This window comes from Oryctolagus cuniculus, chromosome 3 (assembly GCF_051225735.1).
Source record: "Oryctolagus cuniculus isolate XC-2025 breed Fujian yellow rabbit chromosome 3, ASM5122573v1, whole genome shotgun sequence".
NCBI lineage: Eukaryota > Metazoa > Chordata > Mammalia > Lagomorpha > Leporidae > Oryctolagus > Oryctolagus cuniculus.
The window spans coordinates 22,885,272-22,911,611 of NC_142869.1; the positions used below are offsets into that span (position 1 = coordinate 22,885,272).

General features: G+C 50.3%; 1 protein-coding gene across 4 annotated transcripts in view; it reads right to left on the minus strand.

Moving 5' to 3' along the window:
• SMARCAL1 (SNF2 related chromatin remodeling annealing helicase 1) overlaps window positions 1-22,886 on the minus strand; it is a 63,285-nt gene extending 40,399 nt beyond the window's left edge. Inside the window, exons 1-7 of one of the 4 annotated variants that reach the window (XM_008259123.5) lie at window positions 22,635-22,886; window positions 19,755-20,623; window positions 19,014-19,064; window positions 14,308-14,538; window positions 11,107-11,157; window positions 5,963-6,149; window positions 1,059-1,209 (exon numbers count right to left, since the gene is read on the minus strand). In XM_008259123.5, coding sequence (XP_008257345.2) covers window positions 1,059-1,209; window positions 5,963-6,149; window positions 11,107-11,157; window positions 14,308-14,538; window positions 19,014-19,064; window positions 19,755-20,565 — 1,482 coding nt within the window. In that variant the 5' untranslated portion in view covers window positions 20,566-20,623; window positions 22,635-22,886. The other 3 variants (XM_051848208.3, XM_008259124.5, XM_002712465.6) reach the window with 3 other exon arrangements.
• Window positions 22,887-26,340: the final 3,454 nt, after the last annotated feature.

Here is a 26,340-nt window from a genome sequence, read left to right on the forward strand (position 1 = left end):
TGAAGGCAAACTGAGTGTTCCCTGATGACACTGGAAATGTTTACATCAATGTTTTCTACCTAGCCACCTGCTCCCCCCAGCAATCTTACCCTCTTTAGTCAAACCCAGGACCCGGAGCCAGCAGGAGTCTTCCAGGTACCATGTCAGCACCTAGGTGGCCAGCTGCTCCCCCGCCTGGCTGACACTGCTGTGATACCAGGGGTGCTGGCCTTTCGTAGTCCCAGGCCTGCTCGTAACCATGTGCCTATCTGACTCTCCCGCAGAATCTGTGAAGGTGCAGTGGGACTCTAACACACACAACGCACATACTGAGTGCCTGCCTTCCTGATTACAAGGTCAGGAAAAGAACAAGGCACTGTTCTGATGCACACTCGTGAAGCTGTTTGGTCTATCTTAGGTCAGAGTAGCACGTCTAAGCAGGAGGCTCAGCAGCAGCAGGTGGAGCTGCCTCCTCTCCACGGCGGCTTAGGGAGACTTTGAGGGAGTCATAGGTCGACGGCAGCCATACAAAGCTTGGAACGGCCCCAGCCAGCGAGCGAGGTCTTCCTAAGCTGAGTGAGCTTGGGGGGATTTCAATTCATGTCACAGAACCACTCTGACTCCTGGATGTACAGTAGGAAAAGCTCCAGGGTGAGAGATAATTCAGTGCTCATGTCAGGCCCTTCCCCTCCAAAGGCATCCGGCAGCCAGTGAACGCTGACCCACAGCAAACCCTGGGCCGAGACGTCAGCCAAGGGGACCTCACCCGCAGGACGCGTGGAGCCCCATGGGAGTCGGTCTGGTCATCTGTCAGGGGGGCCACTGCACCTGACTACAATGGGATTTAGGGGAAATAAAGGAGGTAAAAAAAAAAACCTTGAGAATAAGTGCGGTACGGCTGGAGGGTACGGGCAGCAGGCCAGCAGGGGCGCTGCAGGGATCAGCTGACAGAAGGACCTGAGTCTCTATGACAGTCACTACTTGGCTTTCCTCCCTAAAAGCAGACTTTTATTTATTTATTTATTACTTTAACACCGAGGGCAACCCTCGGTAAGATTCCCAAGACAGAGAGAATTCACCTGCTCCCAGGTGAAGCGCACGGAGGATGGCACCACCACCAGCAGCGGCCACTCCTTCCGGTAAAAGGCGGCGATGCAGATGGCTTGGATGGTCTTCCCCAGGCCCATGTCATCAGCAAGCAGCAGGCGGCCTCTCTTGGCTATGGCAAAACTGAAAGCACACGAGGGAACGTCAACAGCAGGGTCCATTCTCCTGGGGCGTCAGTTAATCCGGCTCAGCGAAGCGGGTAAGCACTGGGTGCCGTAAGCGACTGCACCACTCAGCATGGGCCATCCTCACAGCAAAACTCGCTCCCCAAGGAGGAGAGAGCAGCAGACAACCAGGGGCGCAATACATGAATAAAAAAAGGAAGCACGAGGCCAGCGCTGTTGCATAGTAGTTAAGCATCCGTCTGCCACGCCAGCATCCCATGTGGGCACTGGTTCAAGTCTCAGCTGCTCCACCTCTGATCCAGCTCCCTGATAATGGCCTGGGAAAGCTGTAAAGACGACCTAAGCGGTTGGGTCCCCGTACCCATGTGGCAGACCCAGACAAAGCTCCTGGCTCCTGGCTTCACATCAGCTCAGCTCCAGCCATTGTAGCCCCTTGGGGAGTGAACCAGCGGATGGAAGATCTCTCCCTCTGTCTCTCTCTCTCTGTCTGTAACTCTGCCTCTCAAGTAAGCAAATACATCTTAAAAAACAAAAAAGGAAGCAGGGGTGGGCATTCAGCTGCGCAGTTAAGATGCTAGTTACGACACCGTGTCCCATTTTGGAGTGGCCGGGTTCTAACGTGGCTCTAACTCCTGACTCCAGCTTCCTGCTGAAGTAGACTCTGGGAAGCAGCAGGTGATGGCTCAAGTCACTGCGTTCCTGCCACCCACGTGGGAGAACTGGATTCGGTTCTACTCTCAGCTTCAGCTGGGCTCAACCCCAGTGACGTGCACATTTAGGGAAATGAAACACAAGATGGGACCTCTCTGCCTCTGTCTCTCTTTTTGTCTCTTAAATACATACATTAAAAAAATATATATATTTTTTAACATGAAAGACAGTCAAACTAGGACAAATGTGAAAGGGTGGCCAAAAGGTAGGGTGAAGATGTAGAGAATGAGGAGGTCATGGAAGCTGAGGGAGGAAGCTCCGTGAGGAGTCAGCCTCGCCCCAGGCAGGCAAGGCCCAGCGGTGCACGAGGAGCACGCAGAGTCCGCGGTGGGGCTCAGCGGGGCGGTATCCTCACGTCAGACACTGCCTAAAAGGCAGGGAGGAAAGAAGAGCTGGTGCGACTGCAGGAGGCTTTCTCAGGAGCAGGGAGACTGCATGTGCAAAGGCAGAGGGAGGGAGCCGCCAAGACAGGACACTGGTAAGGACAGACCGGGCCTCCTGGGAGCAAGGGTGTTGGCCTGGGAGGCCAAGGAGGGAGGGGGCACTGACCTCAGCAGGGGTTCTTCGCCAGCCAGCAGCCTCCAGGACCCTAAAGTCCTCACAGGCAATGACCCCTTCTAATAGTTGCTACATGAGGGTGGATTCCACAATTTTGGAGCCAGATGGGCTGGGGCTGGCATCCCGGTTCCACCGCTTAGTAGCTGTCTGCCTTTGTGCACGCCATGTAAGCCCCCCACACCTTGGCTCTGCCAACAATAAGATGGGAGGGGAAAACTGTACCCACCCTGGTGACTTGCTGGGGAAGGCTCAATCGCTCAAGGCACTTGAGACAGTGCCTGGCACCACGGCAAGCACTAAGCAAGTGTCTCTATTGTAACTATCATTCCATGCAAAGGAGAAAAAGAATCGACACAAACAGTAAAAACGACCTGCTGAGCCACACAATGAATCCGTGGGAAGCCAGAAGGACTGTGAGTGCTAGACGTGCGGTCCCCTGCTCCCAACGCTAGCCCTCTTTCACTCTAACTCTGACAACACTGAGAATCTGTTCCGAAACCTGGCGGTAATATGCTTGTTGAATAGCTCTCTTCCTTCCCTGCAGTAACTCCAGGCTGGACTCCGCCTTTCACTGCCTGGAAACATTGTTGCTAAAGAAGGAAACCCAGCAGTGGATCTCCAGATGTGGAGATGAAAGGCAAGCTATTGCTGGAGCCGCAGCTCAATAGGCTAATCCTCCGCCTTGCAGCGCCACACCAGGTTCTAGTTCCGCTCAGGGTGCCGGATTCTGTCCCGGATGCCCCTCTTCCAGGCCAGCTCTCTGCTGCGGCCCGGCAGTGCAGTGGAGGATGGCCCAAGTCCTTGGGCCCTGCACCCGCATGGGAGACCAGGAGAAGCACCTGGCTCCTGCCTTTGGATTAGTGTGGTGTGCCAGCCGCAGCGCGCCAGCCACGGTGGCTATTGGAGGGTGAACCAACGGCAAAAAGGAAGACCTTTCTCTCTGTCTCTCTTTCTCACTATCCACTCTGCCTGTCAAAAAAAAAAAAAAAAAAAGAAAAGAAAAGAAAAGAAAAAAAGGGCAAGCTATTGTGGCACTTCATTGACCCCCCAGCTGCCACAGTGGCCCCCTGGGTGACAGGCGTGTCCCTTCCTGCAGCCCCGTGACTTGGCCAGCGAGGTCCTTCCATGGGGAGGAAAGGCATCTGGCTGTGCTATGTCACCCCTTCCAACTGGGCACAGGCCCTGGGAAACCTTCCAGACCAGTTCTGGGATCAACCCACCCACAGACTGATGGGGCAGGGCAGGTGTGGGGAGATGTACTTTTTACCCCACCCTCTGACTGGCAGAACTGGTGACCAGGCAGGACAGGCAGCACCCAAGCAACAGCATCCACAGAGAAGCCACCCCCCTGGAGCGGCTTTGTCTGTCTCCTCCACTTTCCCACTCACCATTTCCACATGGTTTGGTCCCTGGGGCATTCTCAAAGCACCATGGGTCCCTAGGCTGTCTCTTTCCTTTCTCCCCTGCTTTGAGGCAGCCCCACTAGGGAACAAAGAGGCCAAAACTTGTAACAGAGAAACACAACAGCTCCGGGCCATCCCAGGAGAACAGAAGGGAACCACACTGCACTCATAACCAGGAATCACCCACCCCAGCTCAGTGAGTTCTGGCACATGGCTACCTCTAATGCCTGACTCACTGACCTGCTGAATGGGCCCACTTGGGTCTGGCAGGAAGCTGACATCTCTAAGAGACTCTGCTCCAAGAATTTAAGGGCGTGCTCAATTGTGTTCAACAAAACATAAAATTCCTTCCAATTCCAAATTGCCACCTCCTCAGAGGATAAAACATGAGATGGGCATTTCATTAGAAACGCTTGAAGAAGGGGTACAGGTACCACCAGTAGCTACAGAGCCACGGAGCGAGGTGAAAGCTGTGGCCGTGCTCCGCTTCTGCTGCTAACGCATCCTGTGCCCACTTGCCTGTGCCTCACATATCACCCCTCAGTGTACTGGGGCAAACTGGCAAGACCAGCATGCATAACAGGTGTCTATCCCTAGCCACGAAGAACCTGGATACAGAAAACAGGGGCTACCCGAGGGCTGGGGCTAGGCAGTCCAAGTCTCACCTTTACTGAAGGAGCCCCGAGAAGAAAGATCAAGGGAACAGCCACCTTGGGCCTGGTCAAAAACGAGGTCTGCGGCCGGTGCTGTGGCACAGTGGGTAAAGCTGTTGCCTGCAGTACTGGCATCCCATATGGGTGCTGGTTCAAGTCCTGGCTGCTCCACTTCTGATCCAGCTCTCTGCTGTGGCTTGGGAAAGCAGTGGAAGATAGCCCAAGTCCTTGGGCCCCTGCACCCACATGGGAGACCCAGAAGAAGCCCCTGACTCCTGGTTTTGGATCAGCACAGATCCAGCCACTGTGGCTACTGGGAGAGTGAACCAGCAGATGGAAGACCTCTCTCTCTCTCTCTCTCTCTCTCTCTGTCTGTCTCTGCCTCTCTGTAACTCTGCCTTTCAAATAAATAAATAAGTAGATATTAAAAAAAAAAAAAGAGGTCCAGAGATCTCAACAGATAAAGGGCTGGCATGGCAAAGCAAGACGAGAGCAAGTGCATTAACTGAGAGATGGAGGATGGAAGGGAAGGGAAGGGAAGAAAAGGCTGGTGGACAGGGCTAGGGCCACAGGAGGGAGGTAAGGGGAGGCAGCGCCCAAAAGGCACATGGGAACAAAATCCCACTGTCTGCAACAGCCACGTGAGGCTTCAGGCTGGGCCGCAGCACTGATAACAGGGCTCTTTCAATCCGACAGCCCAGTAACAGCTGTTACTCTTACTGTTTCTGGATGGACTTCTGAGGTCTCTTTCCTCTCCTTGAACTCCCATCTTCTCATGAGAAAGCAAGTTCAAAGCAGTCGCCTTGCTTCTCTGAGAAGCTGCAGGAGAGGACGGGTCAGCACACGGCTTTCCTCTTTCGACACCAGGAGCACCCTGGCTTTCTTCTGCAGAGCCACCACTTCCTACTCTCAGTCCTACCAACCAGGGTGGGGCTGGCCCTGCCCTCTGCTCCAGGGATGTGCCTGTCACTGGGTCTCACCAACAAGTCTTCAAGCTCCCAACCCTGAGGGACTGGCTTGGACATCAGCACCAGACTTAAGCCACTGCAGTGTCAAACTCATCAGGAAAGGGGTGCTTCTGCTGGGCTGCTGAGCTGATGGGATGCAAGCTAGAAGCTGCTGGAAACCTAGCCACCACCTGCGAGCAGCACCTGGCTGGGGATAGAGCAAACTCAGAAGAGGGCAGAGACGAGAGAGAAAGAGCTCTGTACTTCCTGTACCACGTGCTGGGAGCTGCCTCTTTCCTGAAGCTCACCTGCAACCCAGAGTCTGTTAGTTCATGGAATCTGAAAGCAACGGTTACTATAAGGCTTTGGCAACAGCACACCTGGTTAACACCTACATGCTTCCATGAGAGAGGCATCAGAGCCCTGTCATTGGTGAGTGATCCAACCCAAGCAGAGAGAGAGGAAGATCAGGAACCTACTTGACTGCCGCTCTCTGAAAGGGCATCAGAGTAGACACGAGCTTGGCGTCCACTCCAGAAAGGTCAGCCTCGGGCACGTCCGGTGTGGGATGGAGAGACGTCTTCTCCAGCTGGGAGGCGAAAGCCAGGACGAGGGTCTTGGGCAGGGGATCCAGCTGGACCTGCGGGAGGCAGCGCACCCTTTCAACTGGAAGGAAGAGCAGAGGTGGGTGAGCCAGGAGCCTGTTAATGGCCCCAAGAGCTGGAGGAGGAGAAGGGGCCCTGGGACACAGCAAAAGCGGAGATTCTGCTACAGCCCAGCTTCCGAAAGTGCTAACTGGAGGGCACACCGAGGGCTGATGCCCGTGAGCCTGGAGAACTGCCTTCCCCTCTCGTCCTTGATCTCTGAAAACAAGCAGGGCATGGTGCTGCAGTGGCCTTGCTAGGCTGCACAAACACTGGGAAGAGCTGGCACCTGTTTCCTTTTTCTAACCTGAACTGGTATTTTAAAAGTTCCATTCAAATAAATAAGGACTCAAATTCCTTAAAAAAAAAAATCAGCCCAGAACAACCCCTAAGTAAGCAAGTCTTCAGTGGAATATTTTTTTTTTTTTTTTTTTTGACAGGGAGAGTGGACAGTGAGAGAGAGAGACAGAGAGAAAGGTCTTCCTTTACCGTTGGTTCACCCTTCAATGGCCACCGTGGCTGGCGCGCTGCGGCCAGTGCACCATGCTGATCCGATGGCAGGAGCCAGGTGCTTCTCCTGGTCTCCCATGTGGGTGCAGGGCCCAAGGACTTGGACCATCCTCCACTGCACTCCTGGGCCACAGCAGAGAGCTGGCCTCGAAGAGGAGCAACCGGGACAGAATCCGGCGTCCTGACCAGGACTAGAACCCAGTGTGCCAGCACCACAGGCGGAAGACTAGCCTATTGAGCCATGGCACTGGCCAAGGGGAATAAATCTTGTCTTGCTTCCTTCTCCTTAAACTTCATGTCGATGGGTTCTGTGACTGTGGCGCTGCTAGTGGCAATGGCAGTGACCCTGTGCTCTGTCCAGAGGGTCTCAGGTACTCCTGGGAAAGACTGGAGGACAGCAGTGCTCTCTACAAATAGGTAGAGGCCATGCAGGCCACAAACCAATCAAGCTGCATGTCTGACCCTTTTTATGACGATAAGTATCTGCCCACGAGCGGGGTGTCTCCCAGCAGTGTCTCCGTGGTGACTTAGCTCCTTACCTGTTCTCTACAGCAGGCACTAGCAGTGGGCCTGCTGCCTGTTTGGGTTTGTTCAACAGTTTTCCTGGAACACGAGCCATTCACTTATGGAGGGTCTACAGCTGCTTTCACTCACCCGTGGGACAGAGACCGCGAGGCCCAGGAAGCCCAAGATTCTACTCGTTGGCCCGCTACAGTCCCTGCTAAGCTTGGGATCTACACGGCTTCTCAGAGCGGCCGCTACTTGGACCTGCCATTGCATTCGGGGCCTTGACTTTCCTGCCAGGCATGCTTGTCTGAAACCTCACGAAGCGTGGATGGATCTCTTTTTCCAGTGAGGACCACCAACCCAAGTGGGAAAAATAAATTACAGAAATGAAGGCAAATCAACTGTACTGATTTTTCTTCTTGAAAGAATGGAGTCTGACCTGGTCTTAAAATTGAGAAAAGAAAAAGAAAACTTTATTCAGCAGAGGAACAGAGAAAAGAGCCCAATCAGAGATACTGGGGCAGGATGACAAGTTAAACGTTGAAAAGTGAGAGTAAAGATGATGGACATAAAGATCCCTGCAGTCAGAATTTTCACTAAACCACTGGGTACAGCCTGCAGCCCGGAGGCTGTGTTCTCCAACACTGTCTTCCCTCTCACCACTCTCCTCTGAAAAGTCTCATCACAGGAACCACGACCTACAGCTCTTCCCTTGCTCTTCTACCCTCTACCCTCTCAAGGGCACCCTGGGAGTCACGGTAACCCACTGAGGGGTATCCAATCAAGGAGCTCTTCTGCCCAGTATTATTCAAAATTCTACAGTGGATGGTTCTCCATTCTACACGGTCATGTGTGACCATGTGTTTTCTTCACATCCTCCTAAAGTACTGAAACTGCAAACACCAGTAGGAACACACAGCGCGGAGCTTCTAAGACCACATTCACTTGCTGTGTTTCCAGGATGTTTAAAATCCAGCCCGGCCTCTCGCCTGCTATTTTTGGAAACAGTTTCCATGAACAGAACGGAGGTAAAGGAGGTAAGGCTGAAAGCTCTACTATAAAATAAACTGCCCATCCCGATGCAGAAATACATTTCATGCATCGCAATTCAACCCGAGCGTGCTCATTTCCTCCCACTGCAGGAGCTGCAGCACCCTGTGCACTTCCAGAAATCATTTCCATTTCAAGCCCAGGCATCCTCAGAACTCAGACACCTGATGTAAGCAGAGAGGAGGCTAAGGATGCAGCTGGCGGGGAACGTGGTGCTTTGCAGGCCTTGTGCTCCTTCAGCCACTCGAGGGGGAAGCACCAGCATCCGCCCTGTCTCCCAGCGGCCGCCACCGCCAAGCTCCCATGCTGCCGGTTGGGTCAGCGGGCAGTGCTGCTGAGGCCATCGCTCCTTGGCAACAGCTGCCTCCACTGTCCTTCCCCTGGCGCTGGGACATGATGGGCACATGCCATCTGGCTTCGTGAGTCACTGAGAAGTGGATTCCACACAACAGCTCTTTGGCAGAGCGCTGCTAGCCACACAGCTGAGAGATGCTACTGTTTTCAAATAGCAGCTGACAAGAACAAATTGTGGAGAACCCTTCTGGACTGTGACAGCGAGGGGAAAACAAAAGGCCTTATGCCAACTCCAGTGTGGGCAAGAGGCCCCAAGTCACTTGAGCAGAGAGAAAAGGAAAGCTCTTAGATTGGCTTTGCTGGAAGGAATGGCTCTCAGCACATCACCAAGCAGTCCCACGCTCAGGCCTCACTGTCACCGCTTAGTATACACTGTATACACTGCTGTGTATACAGGCTCACTCACTCAGGGTCAGGAGCTAATTTCACACATGAGGAAGGAGACCCCGGGGTGAGACAAGACGCAAACCCCCGGGACTACAGTGTGCTAACGGTGGACTCAGAATTAAATTGAGACCCTAGCTATACCACCCATGCCGCCCCTGCTGGCTTCTGCATTCTTTGACGGGTCAGGTGACAAACGTGGTGGGCAACTTTAGCCTTACGTCTGTTACTGACTTCACTGTCTCCCTGTCACGCTCCCAGTAAGAAAAGCCACTGCTTCCTTTCTCCAGGCCCAAGCTTTTTCCAACCTATACAGCCTTCTCTTCCACAGGACATTGTAATGACAAGGTAGCATGTAAAAAAATGCAAAATCTAGAAGTCCTAACTCAAATTTTAACATCAAAAGTGACATATTACATGTGGTCATAAAATGCACCTGAGAGGTATGTGGGGGAAGAATTCATTGTTTTCATGGATTCTCTGGCCCACAAATATTAGGAACCACCACATAACACCATGGGAGTCATGGGTCATGTTTTCCAATGCCATGTTCATCAGCTTACGCTGATGCTTTTTTTCATTCCAAAGAAGACAAAGCCTTTGTAGCTAACATATTTAGATGTGTTTCTTGGTTGAAAGACACAAGAGCCAGTGCCGCAGCTCAATAGGCTAATTCTCCACCTAGCGGCGCCAGCACACCGGGTTCTAGTCCCAGTCAGGGCGCCGGATTCTTTCCCGGTTGCCCCTCTTCCAGGCCAGCTCTCTGCTGTGGCCCGGGAGTGCAGTGGAGGATGGCCCAAGTCCTTGGGCCCTGCACCCCATGGGAGACCAGGAGAAGCACCTGGCTCCTGCCTTCGGATCAGCACGGTGCACCGGCCGCAGCGCGCCAGCCGTGGCGGCCACTGGAGGGTGAACCAACGGCAAAAGGAAGACCTTTCTCCCTGTCTCTCTCTCTCTCTCACTGTCCACTCTGCCTGTCAAAAAAAAAAAAAAAAGAAAGAAAGAAAGAAAGAAAGACAGACAGACACAAGAAAGCAAGAGCGAAGAGCTCGATCTAGCTTCTTCTCGAAGGTTCGGTTTGGGCCAAATAGTTCCTTCTGAGTCAGAAGTACCAAAGGGCAGCAGGCAGAGTCCCAGATCAATGCTTGCACTGCTACTACGTGAGCATCACCTCATATTCAAACTTCATCTTGCAGTTCACAGCAAGTCTGTCCTGCAGGAGTCAAACGCTCTGTCCTTGTGTTTTATTCCTGTGTCAGCAGTACACACAAGGCTTGCAAATCCCTTCTTGGGCTGCGTGACCAAATGGGACCCAGAATGTCAACTTATCCACCTGACACCACACAATAAGGCACACAAAAAAGAGACAGTGGGAAAGAAGCCAGCTTTTCCTTCTACCTTCAAATGCCAGCCTCATAGGCAAGAAAGCCAGTGACATGGAGCTCCCAAGGCTGGGCCAGGTCTCCCTGGCCTGACTGCTTCCTCCACTGTGGGGGAGCCCACTAAGCCCTCAGAGGGTCACGTGGGAGGAACACAGCCCATGTAGGCTGCATACCCACCACACAGCCAGTATAGCTTGGAAGACAGAGGGAGACTGGCTTTGCAGGACAGGTTGATTGTGACTCTCGGGAGTATCTGAAGTAATCGCCCCATCTAAGCAGAGGGCACAGAAGAGAAATGAAAAGCCAAAACTGGCTTCCCGTTCCTGCAGTGGGTGGTGACTGCTCACAGGTCCCCTTCCCTTTACTTCCGTCCACTGGCCTTGACCTCTGCACCTCACAGAGTGCAGCCCATCATGAAGCACTACTTGCTGTTACAGAAGTTAACTGACAGCCTGTTGCCAGCAGCAGACTAAGGTGGCTTCTAGCTTAGCCCATGACCCTCGCTTCCAGTACTGGTAAGAAGCAGCAAAAAGGTTTCATAGGCTGTGGGGGTTTTACCAGCACCACCTCACCCTTGAGGAAGAAGAGGGCCTGTGTCTGCTGGAGCTACTGCAGGCCACCCCCTGAGCAGACAGATAAGCTGTTCGAAAACATCTCCCCCTTCCCCTGCCCTGCACCTGCAGTTACCACAGAGTAGGCAGGAGGGGATTCTTTCCAAACACATTAATTTCAAGGCAGGTGATTACAGCTTAGCAACAGCATGATGTAAAAGCAGCAAGGCAGGCTTCTCACTTAGTTTATTGTGCTCTTCCAAGAGAAAGTTCCACTTCCTGGTCTTGACATCTGCAATGAGAAGAAAGAAATAAGCAAACAACACACTCATCTACTTCCGGCTTCGTAAACCTCCACTAAACCCAGTCGAAGTGGCTGGTCCTGTGTTTGGCCCTGGGGATGCCAAGGCTTCTACGGCAGACAGGGAAAACAGAGCGGCAGAGGCAGTGACGACACTGGCCTGAAGGGTTGTGATGAAAGGTGCTGCGGGGACACACGATTGGGGATGGCCCAGGCCAGAAATGCCCTGAATGTCCAAAACAGCGCAACAACGTGGCTGACACTCGTTCAGTCCTCAAGTAGGGCCAGGCACTGTGTCAAGAGGGGCCCTTGCCGCCGCTGACAGCCTCAGAAAGTAGGTTGTGGTACCAGCCATATTTTGTACATGGGAAACAAGCTGTGTGCGGTCAGACTGCTCACTCCTCCTACGTGCAAATCCCCAGCTCCGCCTCTTACCAACTGTGCAACCTGGGACAACAATTCTGCACCTCAGTTTCCCTCACTGAAAACTGAGGACACTACAGCTCCTCCCTCACAGAGTTACTGAGGATTTCGGGGAATTTCGATACAGAATGCTTGTGATAGTGTACCTAGAAAACAGCACGCACTGACAGAAGGCTAGTTATCGTGAATTATCCGTACGGCTGTTAGGATGTTAACAGCTAACTAGTGGAGTATAGTATAAATGACATACAATATTAACTGGGAAGGGTGAGCCACTTACTACCCAACAGTGGCTAATTATTCAAACAAGCATTCCTCTCATTGTGTATCTTTTGGGAAAATCAAGAAAGCCTGGGCTTGGATAAATACGACCTGAACAGCAAAAATCAGTTCTTCACTGTGGGGTCATTTCCAAAGCAAGGTGGTTAGCATGAAGGGATCGTGGACACAGCGAGTTGGTTCCAGGAAAGAGCAAGGAAGTCCACGTGGAGGCAGGACCAGAAGCAGACGCGACCAGTCTAGGAAGAGTCTGCCTCGGAACAGCTTGGCCCTGACCGTGGCCCAGGAGCACAAGAGAAAACCCACGACTAATGGCTATGGTAGCCAATCCAACCATGGTGTTGGGATGTTGGGATGGCTGGGCGTGGGCAGGATGGGGTGTTGACATTTCAGACTGGAGACAGACACAGATCATTGCATTCACCCTTTAAGGGACACTGCAAGCAGAGGCCAAACATCTGAGAGCTCAGGGAGGAAGGACTGACCACCAGGCTGGGCCAAGCATCTGCCACCCAAAGCCTGCTCTCCTAAGCTGACAGTGGGCACAGCTAAGCAATGATAATTAACCGCCAGCACCAACTCCTCCCCTGGGAGCTCAAATAATTCTACAGAGCCTTCTTTCAGGATGCTGCCTGAATGCGAATCTCAGAGGCACAAAGTGTTAAGGGCTTGCTTTCTACTTGCCTAAGGAAAAGACCAGAATCATCAGGAATGAGGAAATAGTGATCCCCATTTTTAATGAACACCAGGGGGCCAAGCTAAAGACAAAAACCCAGGAATCCAGACTCCTTTTTTTTTTCCTCCCAAAAAAATTTCTGAAGAAGCAGAGAAGGGGGTGGCAGGGGGCAGGAAAGATGGCACTTCCATCTACCGGTTCATTTCCCAAATGTCTCCAGGAGCCAGGAACTCAATCCAGGTCACCAATGGGGGTAACAGGAACCCAATTATTGGAGTCATCACCACTGGCTCCCAGGTCTACACCAGCAGGAGTCTGGAGTCAGCAGCCAGGCACTGAACCCAGGTCCCTGATTCGGGTTACAGGCACTCCAACCAGTGTCCCAACCACTAAGCTAAATGTTCATCACAGGAGCTCAGAATTCTAAAGCTGCTTCTGCCACATATTCTGACCAGGCGGCATTTAAGGCATCTCACAAACAATAGCACGAAACTGCTTGGCTCTGGCCAGTGGTCCTCAATCAGCAGTCTCATCTGAAGATTTGTTAACACCAATGCCCAGGCCCCACCTCACTCATGCCAACAGCCTCCCTGGGTGAGAGCAGACAGTGATGCTAACAGGCAGCAGGGGTGGAGCCCCTGCTGGCCTCCAGAAAGAGCAGCAGCAGCACCAGGAAACCCCCCAGAAAAGCAGGTCACTCCCACACTCAGCCTGGACTGAGTCCCAGCTCCACCTCCAATCCCAGCTTCCTGCTAATGCACTCCCTGCGAGGCAGCAGGTGATGGCCCAAGTGCTGAGGCCCAGGGACCCATGTGGAAAACTCAGATTGAGCTCCCAGCTCCTGGCTTTGGCCTGGCCAAGCCCCAGCTGTCGCATGCATTTGGGGAGTAAACCTGTGAATGGAAGATCTCTGTCTGTCTCTGTCTTTCTGCCTTTCAAACAAAAGTAAAATAAAAAAAATAAGAGAGAAAAGCAGATCATTTGAGCCGGCGCCGTGGCTCACTAGGCTAATCCTCCACCTTGCGGCGCCGGCACACCGGGTTCTAGTCCCGGTCAGGGCGCCGGATTCTGTCCCGGTTGCCCCTCTTCCAGGCCAGCTCTCTGCTGTGGCCAGGGAAGGCAGTGGAGGATGGCCCAAGTGCTTGGGCCCTGCACCTGCATGGGAGACCAGGAGAAGCACCTGGCTCCTGCCATCGGATCGGCGCGGTGTGCCGGCCGCGGTGGCCACTGGAGGGTGAACCAACAGCAAAAGGAAGACCTTTCTCTCTGTCTCTCTCTCTCTCACTGTCCACTCTGCCTGTCAAAAAAAAAAAAAAAAAAAAAAAAAAAAAAAAAAAAGCAGATCATTTGCTCCAATCCTGGGGCTACAGAATGAGAAACTCGGGGAGTGAGGCCCAGCAATCTCTGTTGAACACAGCCCCAAGAGCATCCCACAGGTTGGAAACTATTGTCTCAGTCCTTGGAAAGGCATTTCTTTTTATGGCCACCACCTGCTTTTCTGTTGTGCTAAGGCCAAAATAAAAACAGATGGGGCTGGATGGCAAAGACATGGATCAGGTGACTGAGAAAAATGGTGGGGTGCTCTCTTTGGGAGGCCCCCACTGTGGGTTCACTCTCTGGAACAACCAAGATGTTACAGTAACAGAAGCAGACCAGGATAAGAAAGTCATTTTCGAATATTCAAAGACAGATAAAACATTCTGTGCCAAGATCCCGGACCGACTGCCCCTCATCCCAGCATCAGACACGGAACAATCACTTGCCGTAAATTCTGGAATCCATCTGCTTAAACAGTGCGATGAGGTCCTCCGAGTAGCCGATGTCGGCCTCAAAGCGGGCCCGGGAGATGAGCATGCATCGCCCCTTGACGAAGGCGAGGGATGGGGCAGAGGGCAGGCCGGCCAGTGCCCTGGTGCTGGAGGAGGGCTCCATGCTGCCTCCGGCCCCTTCTAAAGGCTGCAGGGTGACCGCTGGGAGGCGCTCGGCTGCTTTCACTGTGAAAGAGGAAAAGTGACCAGGCAGATGACGAATTTGAAATGACTTCTAGGAGGCCTTGGGTGCTTGGGTAGGGAGAGGAATTATGTGTGGCAGGCAAGTGCCTTTAATTGGGACTTTGAGAATTTCATTTTTTTATAGCATATAAGCCTCTGTTACTTTAATATTTCAAATGAAAGCAAGATTCAGAGGGTAACACAGAGAGGAGGAACTGAACCAGGATGACTGAACTTAGCAGATACCTTCTGATGCTGTGTCACAGAAGCCACTGAAGTCAACATAACCACAAAAAGCTTCACCTAATCCTATTCCCAGGTCCCTACTCTGTCTCCTGGTTGGAGAACGAAAGGATGAGAAAGGGGACTGGGGAGTCACAAATACAGTTTTTAACAATATTTTGTCTGCTACAGGGTGAGCATCTCTAATCTGGGATGCTCTAAAATCTGAAACATTTTGAGTATTCACATGATGTCAAAGTGGGAAACTCACAACTGGGGCTGCTGCTGTGGCACAATCGGTTAAACCACCATCTGTGATGTCAGCATCCCATATCTGGCGGTTCGAGTCCCAGCTGCTCTGCTTTCGATCCAGCTCCCTGCAGTGGAAGATGGCCCAAATACCTGAGCCCCTGTCCCCCGTGGGGGAGACCCGGATAGAGTCCCAGGCTCCTAGTTTCAGCCTGGTGCAGTTTTGATTGTTATGGCCATTTGGGAAGTGAACCAGTGAATGGAAGATGTCTCTCTCTCTCTCTCTCTCTCTCTCTCTATGTTGTTCCGCCTTTCAAATAAACAAAACAAAACCAAAAAAAAAAAAAAACCAGAAAATTCGCAACTGAGTTGACCTGACAGATTGCAGTCAAAGTGCAAGTACACTTAAATATTGTACAAAATTACATTCAGGCTATAAGGTGTATATTAAATATAAATGGATTTTGTATTTAGACCTGGACCCCATCCCCAACTTATCTCATTTTCTTTACAATTATTTCATATTTCTCTGAAAGAGTTACAGAAAGAGGGAGAGATGGAGGTATTTCATATGCCCAAAGGTATTTCATATCCCCAAATGGCCACAATGAAAGCGGCCGGGCCAGGCCAAAGCCAGGAGTTTCTTCCAGGTCTCCCACATGGGTGCAGGGGCCCAAGGACTTGAACCATTTTCCACTGCTTTCCTAGGTACATTAGCAGGAAGTTGATTGGAAGTGGAGCAGCCAGGTCTTGAACCAGCGCCCATATGTGATGCTGACACTGCAGGCAGAAGCTTAACCTACTATGCCACAATGCCAGCTCCCAACCCCAACATATCTCATAATGTAAAAGTTTTAAAAATCTCAAATCTGAAATACTTCTGGTCTCAAGCATTTCAGATAAGAAATACTCAACCCAGACTGTCAAATCAACAGATTTGACCACATAAATCTAAACTGTCAAAAACACAAAATGAATCAAAAGGCAAATCAACTGAGTAAAGATATTTATAAGAAATATAAACAGAGCTCATGTTTTAAAATAATATTAAGACCACAAAATAAGAAGATAGAGAGGCAACCAATAGGAGGAAAAATGATTTGTGGGTATTTGGAGAAATGTTCAGCCTCATGAATTGAGAGATAAAAACTCATTTTTTACTTCTCAAGATTGCAGAATAAAAAACCAGACAGTACATTGCTAATTGGGATTAAAACCTTTTGGAAAACAACTTGGCACACAGTCATATAGCAAGAGCTCTAAATGGAGTGATCACAGTGATTCAACTTCTGGGAATCTTTGCCAACTAACAACTGAAAACACAAAAATGTATGCACAAAGGTGTCAGCTTTAAAATGGGACAAATGGAAGCAAGTAAAAGTTAAACAGGAAGAAGATGATGTAACCAGTTTATGATCCATTCATAAAATGGAATGTTATATAGCCACGTAGTTCTTATGAACAATTTTAGAAAAGACAAACACACAAAAAACAGTATTAGGTTCAATAATATGAAATCATTTTTGAAGGTTATAATGGTCCATTTAATAGTTACCCACATTTTCATCACTAAGAATTAACTATTAACATTCATTAACATAAAATCTAACAAAAAAGGCAAGAGAAAAATTACATACATATAGGAAACATGTATCTCTTAATGCATGGAACAAACCCAAAATGTTAAGGTGATGGAGTGGGGAGATTATGGGAGGCAATTTCTCTTCTTTACATGTTAATGTACCTCCCTATGCTCTACAATAAGCCTGGGGTAGGGTTAAAGAAAGCAAAGTCCAGAGATATACCAAAAACAAAATAACAGAAAGACTGACAATCTTCATACGTTATATTGGTAAAAAAGTACAATCTAAGATACAAAAATCACGAGCCCATCTGAAACTTGGGGAAATAAGGACAAATTCACAATCCTACATTTGTTGCAAGGGGATCTCAGGAGAAATCAGATTAAGGGTATAAAACATTAGTAAAATCCATCTTCAAGAATTCTGTGCCCAAAGTTTTGTGCACTGTCCTCAAAAACCATAGGAAACATTACAAAAAGCAACCATATCACATAGGAAACCTAAATGAATTTGCAAAAGTAGAAGTTATCTAAGGTCACTAAGTACTGTGGTTAGAGAACAGAAGTGCAAAGAAGACAAAACAAACAAAACTGACAGTGGAAAAGTAACTGCTTTAAAATGAACAACACAAACATAAAATGAGCAATGAGAATAGTACCAGGTATGAAAATCTGCAATCATAGAATGCTGAGCACTGGGTCTCCACCTCCTAACCCTGAACAAATAGATTGAAAAATGAGTCTCCCCTGGAAGAAGCTCCTGGCTCCCAGCTTCAGCCTCGCCCAGCCGGGGCCATTGCAGCCATCTGGGGACTGAACCAGCAGATGAAAGATCTTTCTGTGTCTGTCTTTCCCTCTCTCTCTGTAACTGTTCCTTTCAAATAAATAATTAAATCTTTAAAAAGCAAAACAAGAAAAAAGGAGTCTCCCTGGAAAAGGTCACCAACTGAATTGTGTTCCTCCCAAAATTCCGACGTCTAGGACCTAACACCCAGAACACAACTGGCCTTGGAGATAAGGCCTCTAAGGAGGATGCTAAGTTAAACAAGGTCCTTAGGTGGCCCTAGTCCAGTCTGACTGGGGTCCTAACAAGAAGAGAACATCAAAGACTCACACGCACAAAGGCCATTTGCCACCCTGGAGAGAGGTCTCAGCAGCCCTGCCAATACCTGGCCGGTGACAAAGTGAACGTCCATCTGTGCCAGGGCAGCCCTTGCAAGCCACCAGAGCAGCTACAGAGGAAAGGGATACCTCCCTAATGCCACACATTTCAGGAAGTGCAGGCCCAGGAGGAGCCAGGAAATTCTGCAGGCAGTTGTTCTACTGCCCCCCAGGCCCACCCCAAAACTGTACTATGACTCCACAGAATTCGACCCCAGGCCCAAATCTGCAGAGAAGTGATCCAAACATGCATCCTTATCTTTTCCCTTTTTGAATAGGCGGGAAAGAGAGGACATAGAAATGGCTGCTGGGGATGGGAGGAGGCACCAGGACAAGGAAATAAGAATCTTGGCTTAAGACAGTCAACAAAATCTCACTAGACAGAGCAGTACACCCAGGGGCTAATGAGGCGATGGCTGGAAGCTTGTGGGGCAGCACCCCTCCTTGCATGCTAAGTCACAGGAGAGTGTTGTGGGGATTGGTATGGGAGCAGGGCCTGACACTGCTGGACAATCTAATTGGTGGTTAGGGCATTAGCTACTTAGCCTGTTTGGGCCTCCATTTCCCCACCTGTAAAACAGCTATTATAATATGAGCATAACTCAAGGGCTAAGCATGACCTGCAGCATGACAGCCCCTGCTGGCCATGAGCTTTTGCTCATAATGTCAATGACCTTTGCCCAAGGGGCCACCTCTTTAGGCTGTTTTGGTAGGAGGAGCATCACAATGGTGAGCTCCAAGGTTTCCCTAGAAAATCATGCACACCATTGTCGTGGAATGAGAAGGCCATGCCAAGATGGCCACTGGCAATAGAAACTGCCTGGCGACAGGCTGTGATTGGATGGCTTCGGAAACCACATGACAATGGAGCCTGCCTGGCAATAGGCTGTGATTGGATGGCTTCAGAAACCACATGGCAACAGAGCCTGACCGACAACAGGCTGATTGGATGGCTTTGGAAACTGCCTGGCAACAGGGTGTGACTGGTTAGGGCATAGACCGCCCCTTGACCGGATTGGCTGCCTTGGCTATATAAGCTGCTGTACCAACTGAAATAAATGAGTCTGCGGGCTGCTCGCCTCTGGCCTGCTTTCATCCGGCTCCCGGGGTCTGTGTGGTGACTCCGCGCCTCTGGCCCCACCATGCTCCTCCTCTCAGAACGAATCCACATCAACACACCATGAGCCAGGCCACACCCACCACTCCAGAGAGGTTTCCAAAGTCAGGCTCTCCCTGCACGTGGGGCCACAGTGGGCCTACTCACTCAGGGCACTGTAGTCAGACATGCTGAAGTTCCACGTCTTGGTGGCAGGATCTGAAATAAACAAAAGGCGGGCACTGTTATCATCTGTACTTGGGCACTCTACAAGAGCTTGTCTTCCGAGTGAATGATGGATGCCAAGGTCAAAGCAGTTGAGCAGCAGGCGTCTGCATCTACTGATTTATGAAATCTCCATAGAGAACAAATAGTAAACAGAAGTAATTTTTAAATTCCACATAGTGCTATGCAACTCGGGCCCAGGGAAGTTATGGGCCTCACCTACAAAGGCCCCGAAGGACAGAGTTGGGACTAGAAGGCGGGTTTTCCCGATCCCAGGGCGGTCTGGAAAAGCAGTGTGAGGAGTAGGAGGTGTGGCACGGGTAGCCACATCCCCGCTCTAACCTCCACACCAGTCAACTTCACTGTGTTGCTGAACCTTGCTGAGCCAGGGCCACGGCTTTGAAAGCAAAAATCACGTCTCCTTGTTTCACAGAAGCTGTTGAGGGGCATAAATGCTGTCACGCACACAAAGCACCTGGCAGAGGAGTTGTGCACTCTCCATACGAGCACGGCAGCTGTTCGAGGGGCTGTTATAACGGGAAACACCAGCTCAACTAGAAACACGGTAACTAGACGGACAGAATGTGCCGATGCACTCTCTTAATATTTATGAGAAACTGTTAGATTCAGAGAGACTCTAAAATTAGAAAGAAAAAAAAATCCGAAGAACAAAAGACTCATTACCATAACTTCTGCTGGGCAGGCTCTTGAACACGGCAATGAGCTCTGCATTGTACCCGATCTTCACCTGGAACCGATCTCCACTCCTTACGCAAGTTCCCTGCTGGGAGGTGACTGCTTTTTGGAGGGAGGCCCCCAGTTTCTGCTGGAGTCTTTCTGTCCTGGGTGTCATGCCCCCTGAACCACAATGCGGATCAGAAGGATTCTGCCCCGAGGCGGACGGCATTACAGTGCTGGTCCCCAGGTCAGGATCCTGAGGAGGCTGTCTGGAAGAAGAGGCTGGAGTTTTCTGGAAATTTTTTATGTTGGCCAATGGCTCACGAGTTGTGTTAGCAAAGGGTGTTGACTGGGTCCCCTGAGAATGACCTTGACCTAAGTCATAACTCAAGAGCTGCTGCTTAGGGACCTTTGGAGAACTCTGTGCTAACGGAGGGGAGATCCTAGCAAGGGTCACTGGATCTGGGGCGCTGTGGCAGGCTGTGGACATCTCTTCTTGCCTCTTCTCTGTCTCCTTTGCCAGCTTGGGTGTGCCGAGATGAAAACCGGGGGAATTCTGAGGTCTTTGGTCACCATGAGATGAACTACTGAGATTCTGCTGCTTGAACATGACACCATGGCTCAGCGGCTGAGAAGGCTCCCTTGGACGATCCTGGGACGGGCCCTGCGTGGACTGGGAAGGGCCGGCGGCAATGGAGGAGCCCGCGCCTGCACTCTGGGGCTGTTCTGCTGATAACTTCTCTGCTCTGCGAGCCAGTGCCTTCTGTCGATTCTCTTCGATCTTTTTCCTTTGCTCCTCTGTAAGGGGCAAGGACATTTTAACAGGGAAATCCTTATGCAGCAATCTCAACCTTTATTTGCAAAGTGGGCAAAAGCTGGGAAGAAAAAGAAAAAAAGAAGACTCAAATAAACATTGTTTATTTATTCACCATGCTCCTGCCTTGATTTAACAAGCTTTTGTCCCAGGAAACACATATGGAGCAAAACTGAAGAACACAGTAAAGCTTCCTTTGTAAGAAAAGAACACACACGGGGACAGTAAGTTGTACATGTTCAAATAATGATCCTGACGAAAAGCAAAAAGCAACTCCAAGTTAGAAAGGTGTTCCCGGGCTCAGGGTTGTGGTGCAGCCTGTGACACCAACGCTACCAGAAGGCATGCCCTGAGTATAGGTTCCAGTCCTGGCTGCTCAGCTTCCGATCCAGCTCCCTGCTAATGTGCTCTGGAAGGCAGCAGACAGACGATGGCCCAGCCACCCACGTGGGAGACCCAGATGGAGTTCTGGCTCTTGGCTTCAGCCAGGACTAGCCTTGGCCTTTGTGGCCATTTGGGGAGTGAATCAGTGGATGGAAGATCTCTCTCTCTTTATTTCTCTCCCTCTCTGTCTTTCAAATAAACTATTATTTAAACAAAAAGAAAGTATTTTAGCTGTACTATTTTTCTCCTTCCCATGCTCTAGTCAAGTTGAGTTATTAGATTCCCAAGAAAGTTCTGCAGTGCAACCTAACTCCACCAGATAATGAAAAAGGCAACACTAAACCAGAAAAAATAATGGAACAGACTGAAAAAGACCACCTCCAAGGGCATGACACTTGTGAAAACAGCCTCTTCCCGAGCTGGAAGGAGAAAAGCATGAGCTCACACAGACCACACAATAAATCTCCCCCTTTCGTTCAGTGCTCTTGTGTTTGGTAAGCCAGTCTGCACATGGCCTGGTACAAGCCTTCCAAACTGCAACCCCATGATGCCACTTAAGTAAGTCCTTTGGGAGGCTAAGACAAAAGAAAATGTAATACATGCTCACTGTACAAAATTCAGACACTACAGAAAGACATAAAGGAGGGGACGGCACTGTGGCATAGCGGATTGAGCCGCACTCCGCAGTGCCAACATCCCATACAGGCACTGATTTAAGTCCTGGCTGCTCCACTTCTGATCCAGCTCCCTGCTAATGTGCTTGGGAAAGCAGTGGAAGATGGCCAAAGTACCTGGGCCCCTGAACCCACATGAGAGACCTGGAAGATGCTCCTGGCTTCAGATGGGCCCAGCTCCAGCCATTGTGGCCATTTGGGGAGTGATCCACAGATGGAAGAAGATCCTCTCTCTCTCCTCTCTCTGTAACTCTGCCTTTCAAATAAGTTTGTAAAAGAATCTTAAAAAGACATCAAGGAAAGTAGAACTGATCTGCAACCACACTAGTCATCAATAACCACAGGTAGTAACTCAGCACAGTACAGTTTTCCATTTTTTCCTATACGAAGTTACTCCAAAATAGGATCAACCTGATTATTTTGCAGCTCCTGCACCCTGCGAGCTGAGCTATTTTCAACACATCCCCGACCCAGGGCGCAGGACACCGATTTCCCTGCTAGTGGGTCACAGTAAATGGCCTGTCCAGCGCCAAGCACCGATTGGGACGGTGGGCAGGGAGTCCTCCAACAGCATTCGGTGAACCTTCCCCGCCTGGCTGGGGCTCCCTTTGGCCAAGGCCCCCAAAACACCCACCCTCAGAGGCCGTGCAGCCCCTCCAAGCCCCAGCACTGGGGCCGAGAGCAGGGGAGGCTCCGTTCCGGGGCACAGCGGACCCCAGCTAACTTTCCCCCGGGCCCAGGCCTGCGGAGCTGACTCCACCAGCCAGCGCGGCCAGGCTATGGGCCGAGAACTCCCACGGCCAGCCCCAACCCAGAACGCCACCCTGCCACCTGGATGCCCTTCTTCCCCTCTGGGCTGGAACCTGGGTTCCACGCCATTTCCGGGGCACGCCTTACCTTGACCCCGCGATAAGGGGCGCCACGCCCCGCTCCCACCCCTATCACCGCTTGGATTCACCCTGCGCTCTCCGCCCCCCCCCGCAGGCTGGCGTTTGGTCTCGTCCTCCTCCTTACCTGCTGAGGCCTAGAACGGGAGCCTGCATTCGCAGCCAACCCCGAGTGCAGAGTCCCACCGAACCAGATTACTCTTCCGGGCGGACAGTGAGCGTAGCGGGTACTCAAGGGCTGCCGGTTCGCTCGCCTTATTGCAGCGCCCAGGCCTGGAGCGCTCGGTCACCACCGAACTACACTTCCCAATGAGCAACGCGAGCTCAATTTCTCTTCAAAAAGTGGGAGTGTCGAGACGGTTAGGAAGAGCGCTGCGGCAGAGCCTTCTGGGATTTGTAGTTTTGGCCGGCAGATCGGCGAAAAATAGGATGGCGCAACGTCCTGGGCGGAGCCTGAACCGTTGCATCCTGGTAGTTGTAGTTCTCTGTTTCCCCAAAAGTTTAACCAAGTGTAGGCTCCTGAAAGCCTGGGATGTTGAAGTTTCCAAAACAGGAGCTTGGTTGTCCATGTCGTCCCCAGAGGGCATTCCAGAGAGCCAGACTGATTTGATAACTCTTAATAAAAAGTGCCCCTAGGTATCCATTCCTGGTGTTGATAACCTTGCAGTTTAAACCCCACCTGTTGCTACACTCCCACCTTCCCTCAGCATCGCCATTATTGTCGTCGTCATCATTGCCATTGTCGCCATCATCGCTCTCGTGAGTTATTGTGTTGAACTACAATCGATGGAACAGAGTTTTCTTATCCCCATTTTACAGGTAGGAAAACTGAGCAAGAGCTATTAGATAATAACTTTACTGAGTCCTTGTTAGGCTAGTTTGTGACTCTGATTCCAAAGCTCCTCGTCATGCTGGATCAGCCTGGGTAGGCCGGTTTGCCAATAGCTGGTGACAGTTTTACCTCAAGGATTATAATTTTTCTAAGAGGGGCTGGTCCTTTTCTCTTTTAACTAACAAACCAAATGAGGCAAAGGTAGTTCCTGAGTTAATTGGTTGCTTGCACACAGAAGCAAATAAGCAAAAGGAATATATGAAAACGTAGGCAAAGAAATAGGTAAAAGAACATTCCAGCGCAGAGTGCTAATCGAACAATGTATCCAGGAAGTCATTGTCCAACGGGCCAGGGACTATGTGCCTCCCAGGTAACACTCCCCTGGATCCAGAGGCTGCCAAGCTCTCAGCACTGCAGGAAAGCATTTTTGACTCCAGCTTAGCCTCTGACAGTCCATGCCTTTGCAGAGTAAATATTCACAAAGAATGGAGTCACAGTGACACGTGGCCCAAATGGCAGTTTCAAGGCACTGGTATGTACCACCCCAGGAGGCGCATCATCTCAGCTGCTGAAGCCAGCCTTGGTGGGAAATGTCCTGAGCCCAAACTCTGTCATTGCAGGTTGTGGCACAGTTGTCAGTGTGGTTCAACAGCCAGCCAATGTAAGGTGACTAACAGTCAGCCAGTTACAGCTGGTCACAAGAAAACGCTCAAAATGAAGTCAGTGCTGTCAAATATGTGGGGCTGGGGACTCTCCGCCCCGCGCCAGGGGGCTCAAGAGTTCCCACTGGACTCGGACCCCCAACTAGAATTAGTCCACATTCTTATCTTCCAGCATGTAAGAATACAACCAGGAGCCAGTGCTGTGGTGTAGCCGGTAAAGCCACCGCCTGCAATGCTGGCATCCCGTATGGGTGCCGGTTCAAGTTCTGGCTGCACCACTTGCAATCCAGCTTTCTGCTATGACCTGGGAAATCAATAGAAGATGGCCCAAGTCCTTGGGACCCTGCACCCGCGTGGGAGACTTGGAGGAAGTGCCTGGCTCCTGGCTTTGGATCAGCACAACTCCAGCCATTGCAGCCATCTAGGCAGTGAACCAGCAGATGGAAGATCTCTCTCTCTCTCTCTACCCCTCCTTCTCTCTGTGTGTAACTCTGAGTTTCAAATAAATAAATAAATCTCTAAAACATTCAACCAGGAGAGATAGATAAAGGTGAGAAGAAAAGGCAAAGGGACAGCACACACTCAGTGCCAGTGTGGGCAACCTTGAGAGAGAGAATTTCCACCAAGCAGGCTGGAATTGTCCTTTTTATGGGGTAGGGCTGATGCTCAGGGCAGGGCCTGGCTGAAGACGCAAAAGGAGGCAGAGTTTGAGGTGGGACTGCCCATGGATCTCCAAGAAGGTGTCCTGGTGCCCTGAGCATGAGGGAAAGAGAGGCAGATAGGCAGTGGGTGTGCCGAGTCTTCAGCCATGTGGAATCAGAAGGAGATAGGATTTGGGTGGTGCCGATGGCTTTGCTCTTGGCAGTCCTTAGCTCCTTGTCCCTCACTGGCTCTGTCCCTCGCCCACCTCGAAACCATAGTGACATTAGTCATAATTAAAATAGCAATTTGCTTAGATCCACAAAAATTGTAACACGGCAAAACACATATCACAACACTGCTCTGAAGGGAAAATTAGTATCTGAGACTTTCGGAGTCCATCCACCCCACTTCTGGGCACCAGTATCTGTTCCTCTGCACCATCAGATCAGTGGTAGATTTCATATTTCTTTACCACCAATACGTGTGCAAATGTTGCTGTTGTCCTATTTTCAGACATAAATCATTCAAAAACAAAGACGTAGACCTTGACTGAAGGATTTGTAAACATGACCGAGACAAAATTGCTGAGAAAAATAAACAATTTTGTACATTTGGAAACAAAATTAAGAAAAAGGAAACCAGGCAATGTGTGCAGTTTGATCCATTAAGAAAAAGAGGAAGAAGAAAAAAGAAATTCTCATCTTTGCGTGAATGTAAACTACTGGAAAACATCTGGGGAGGAAACTTGAAAACTCCCAAAACTATTTGGGAGCAAGCATGGCAGAGTAGAGTACACTTTGAAATTTTTTAGTCTCTATTTTCTAAATTATTTGAATCTGCTTTTTTTTTTTAAAGATGTATTTATTTGAAAGGCAGATTTACACAGAGTGGCAGAGGCAGAGAGGAAGGGGGAGAGAGAGAGAGAGAGAGATCTTCATCCGCTGGTTCACTCCCCAGATGGTTGCAGCGGCTAGTTCTGTGTCAATCCGAAGCCAGGAGCCAGGAGCTTCTTCCGGGTCTCCCATGCAGGTGCAGAGGTCCAAGGACCTGGGCGATCTTCTACTGCTTTCCCATCCAGAGAGCTGGATTGGAAGTGGAGCAGCTGGGACTTGAACCGGTGCCCATATGGGATGCTAACACTGCAGGCGGCAACTTTACCTGCTACGTCACAGTGCCGGCCCCTGAATCTGCTTTTAATAATCATATAGAACTGTGTGACTTGAAACAGTGAATCATGTTTTAAGTGCCAAACACATTGATTGTATTATGAACTTAAGGGAGGTTTAACAATAGGTAGGTATTCAAATGTCAACTCCACCTCCCTTTATTGGCCTTGCAACCACAGTAACTGCGCCTTTATTTTCTTGTCTAAAGCAAAGGTAGACGACAATCCCACCTTGATAAATCTTCTTGTTGTTAGGATGGAAACAAGATAATGTGGGGAAAGTGTTTAGTGAACTGCAAAATCCCAGAACAGATGGAAGAAGATGTTGCTCTTATCTGAGGCAAATCGTCTTAGGTCTTTTCATTTCCCAACACCCAGCACCCATTTCCTACCATCTAAAGGGAACAGAAACTCATTAGCGAACACCTGTCTCTGCTTTTCCTATCTCCCAGCAGGGTCAGTTAATTTGCTAAGAAAGCTGGGTATGGTGCTCTTCACCGGTGTCTGCCAACAGCTCACATTACAGTGGCTT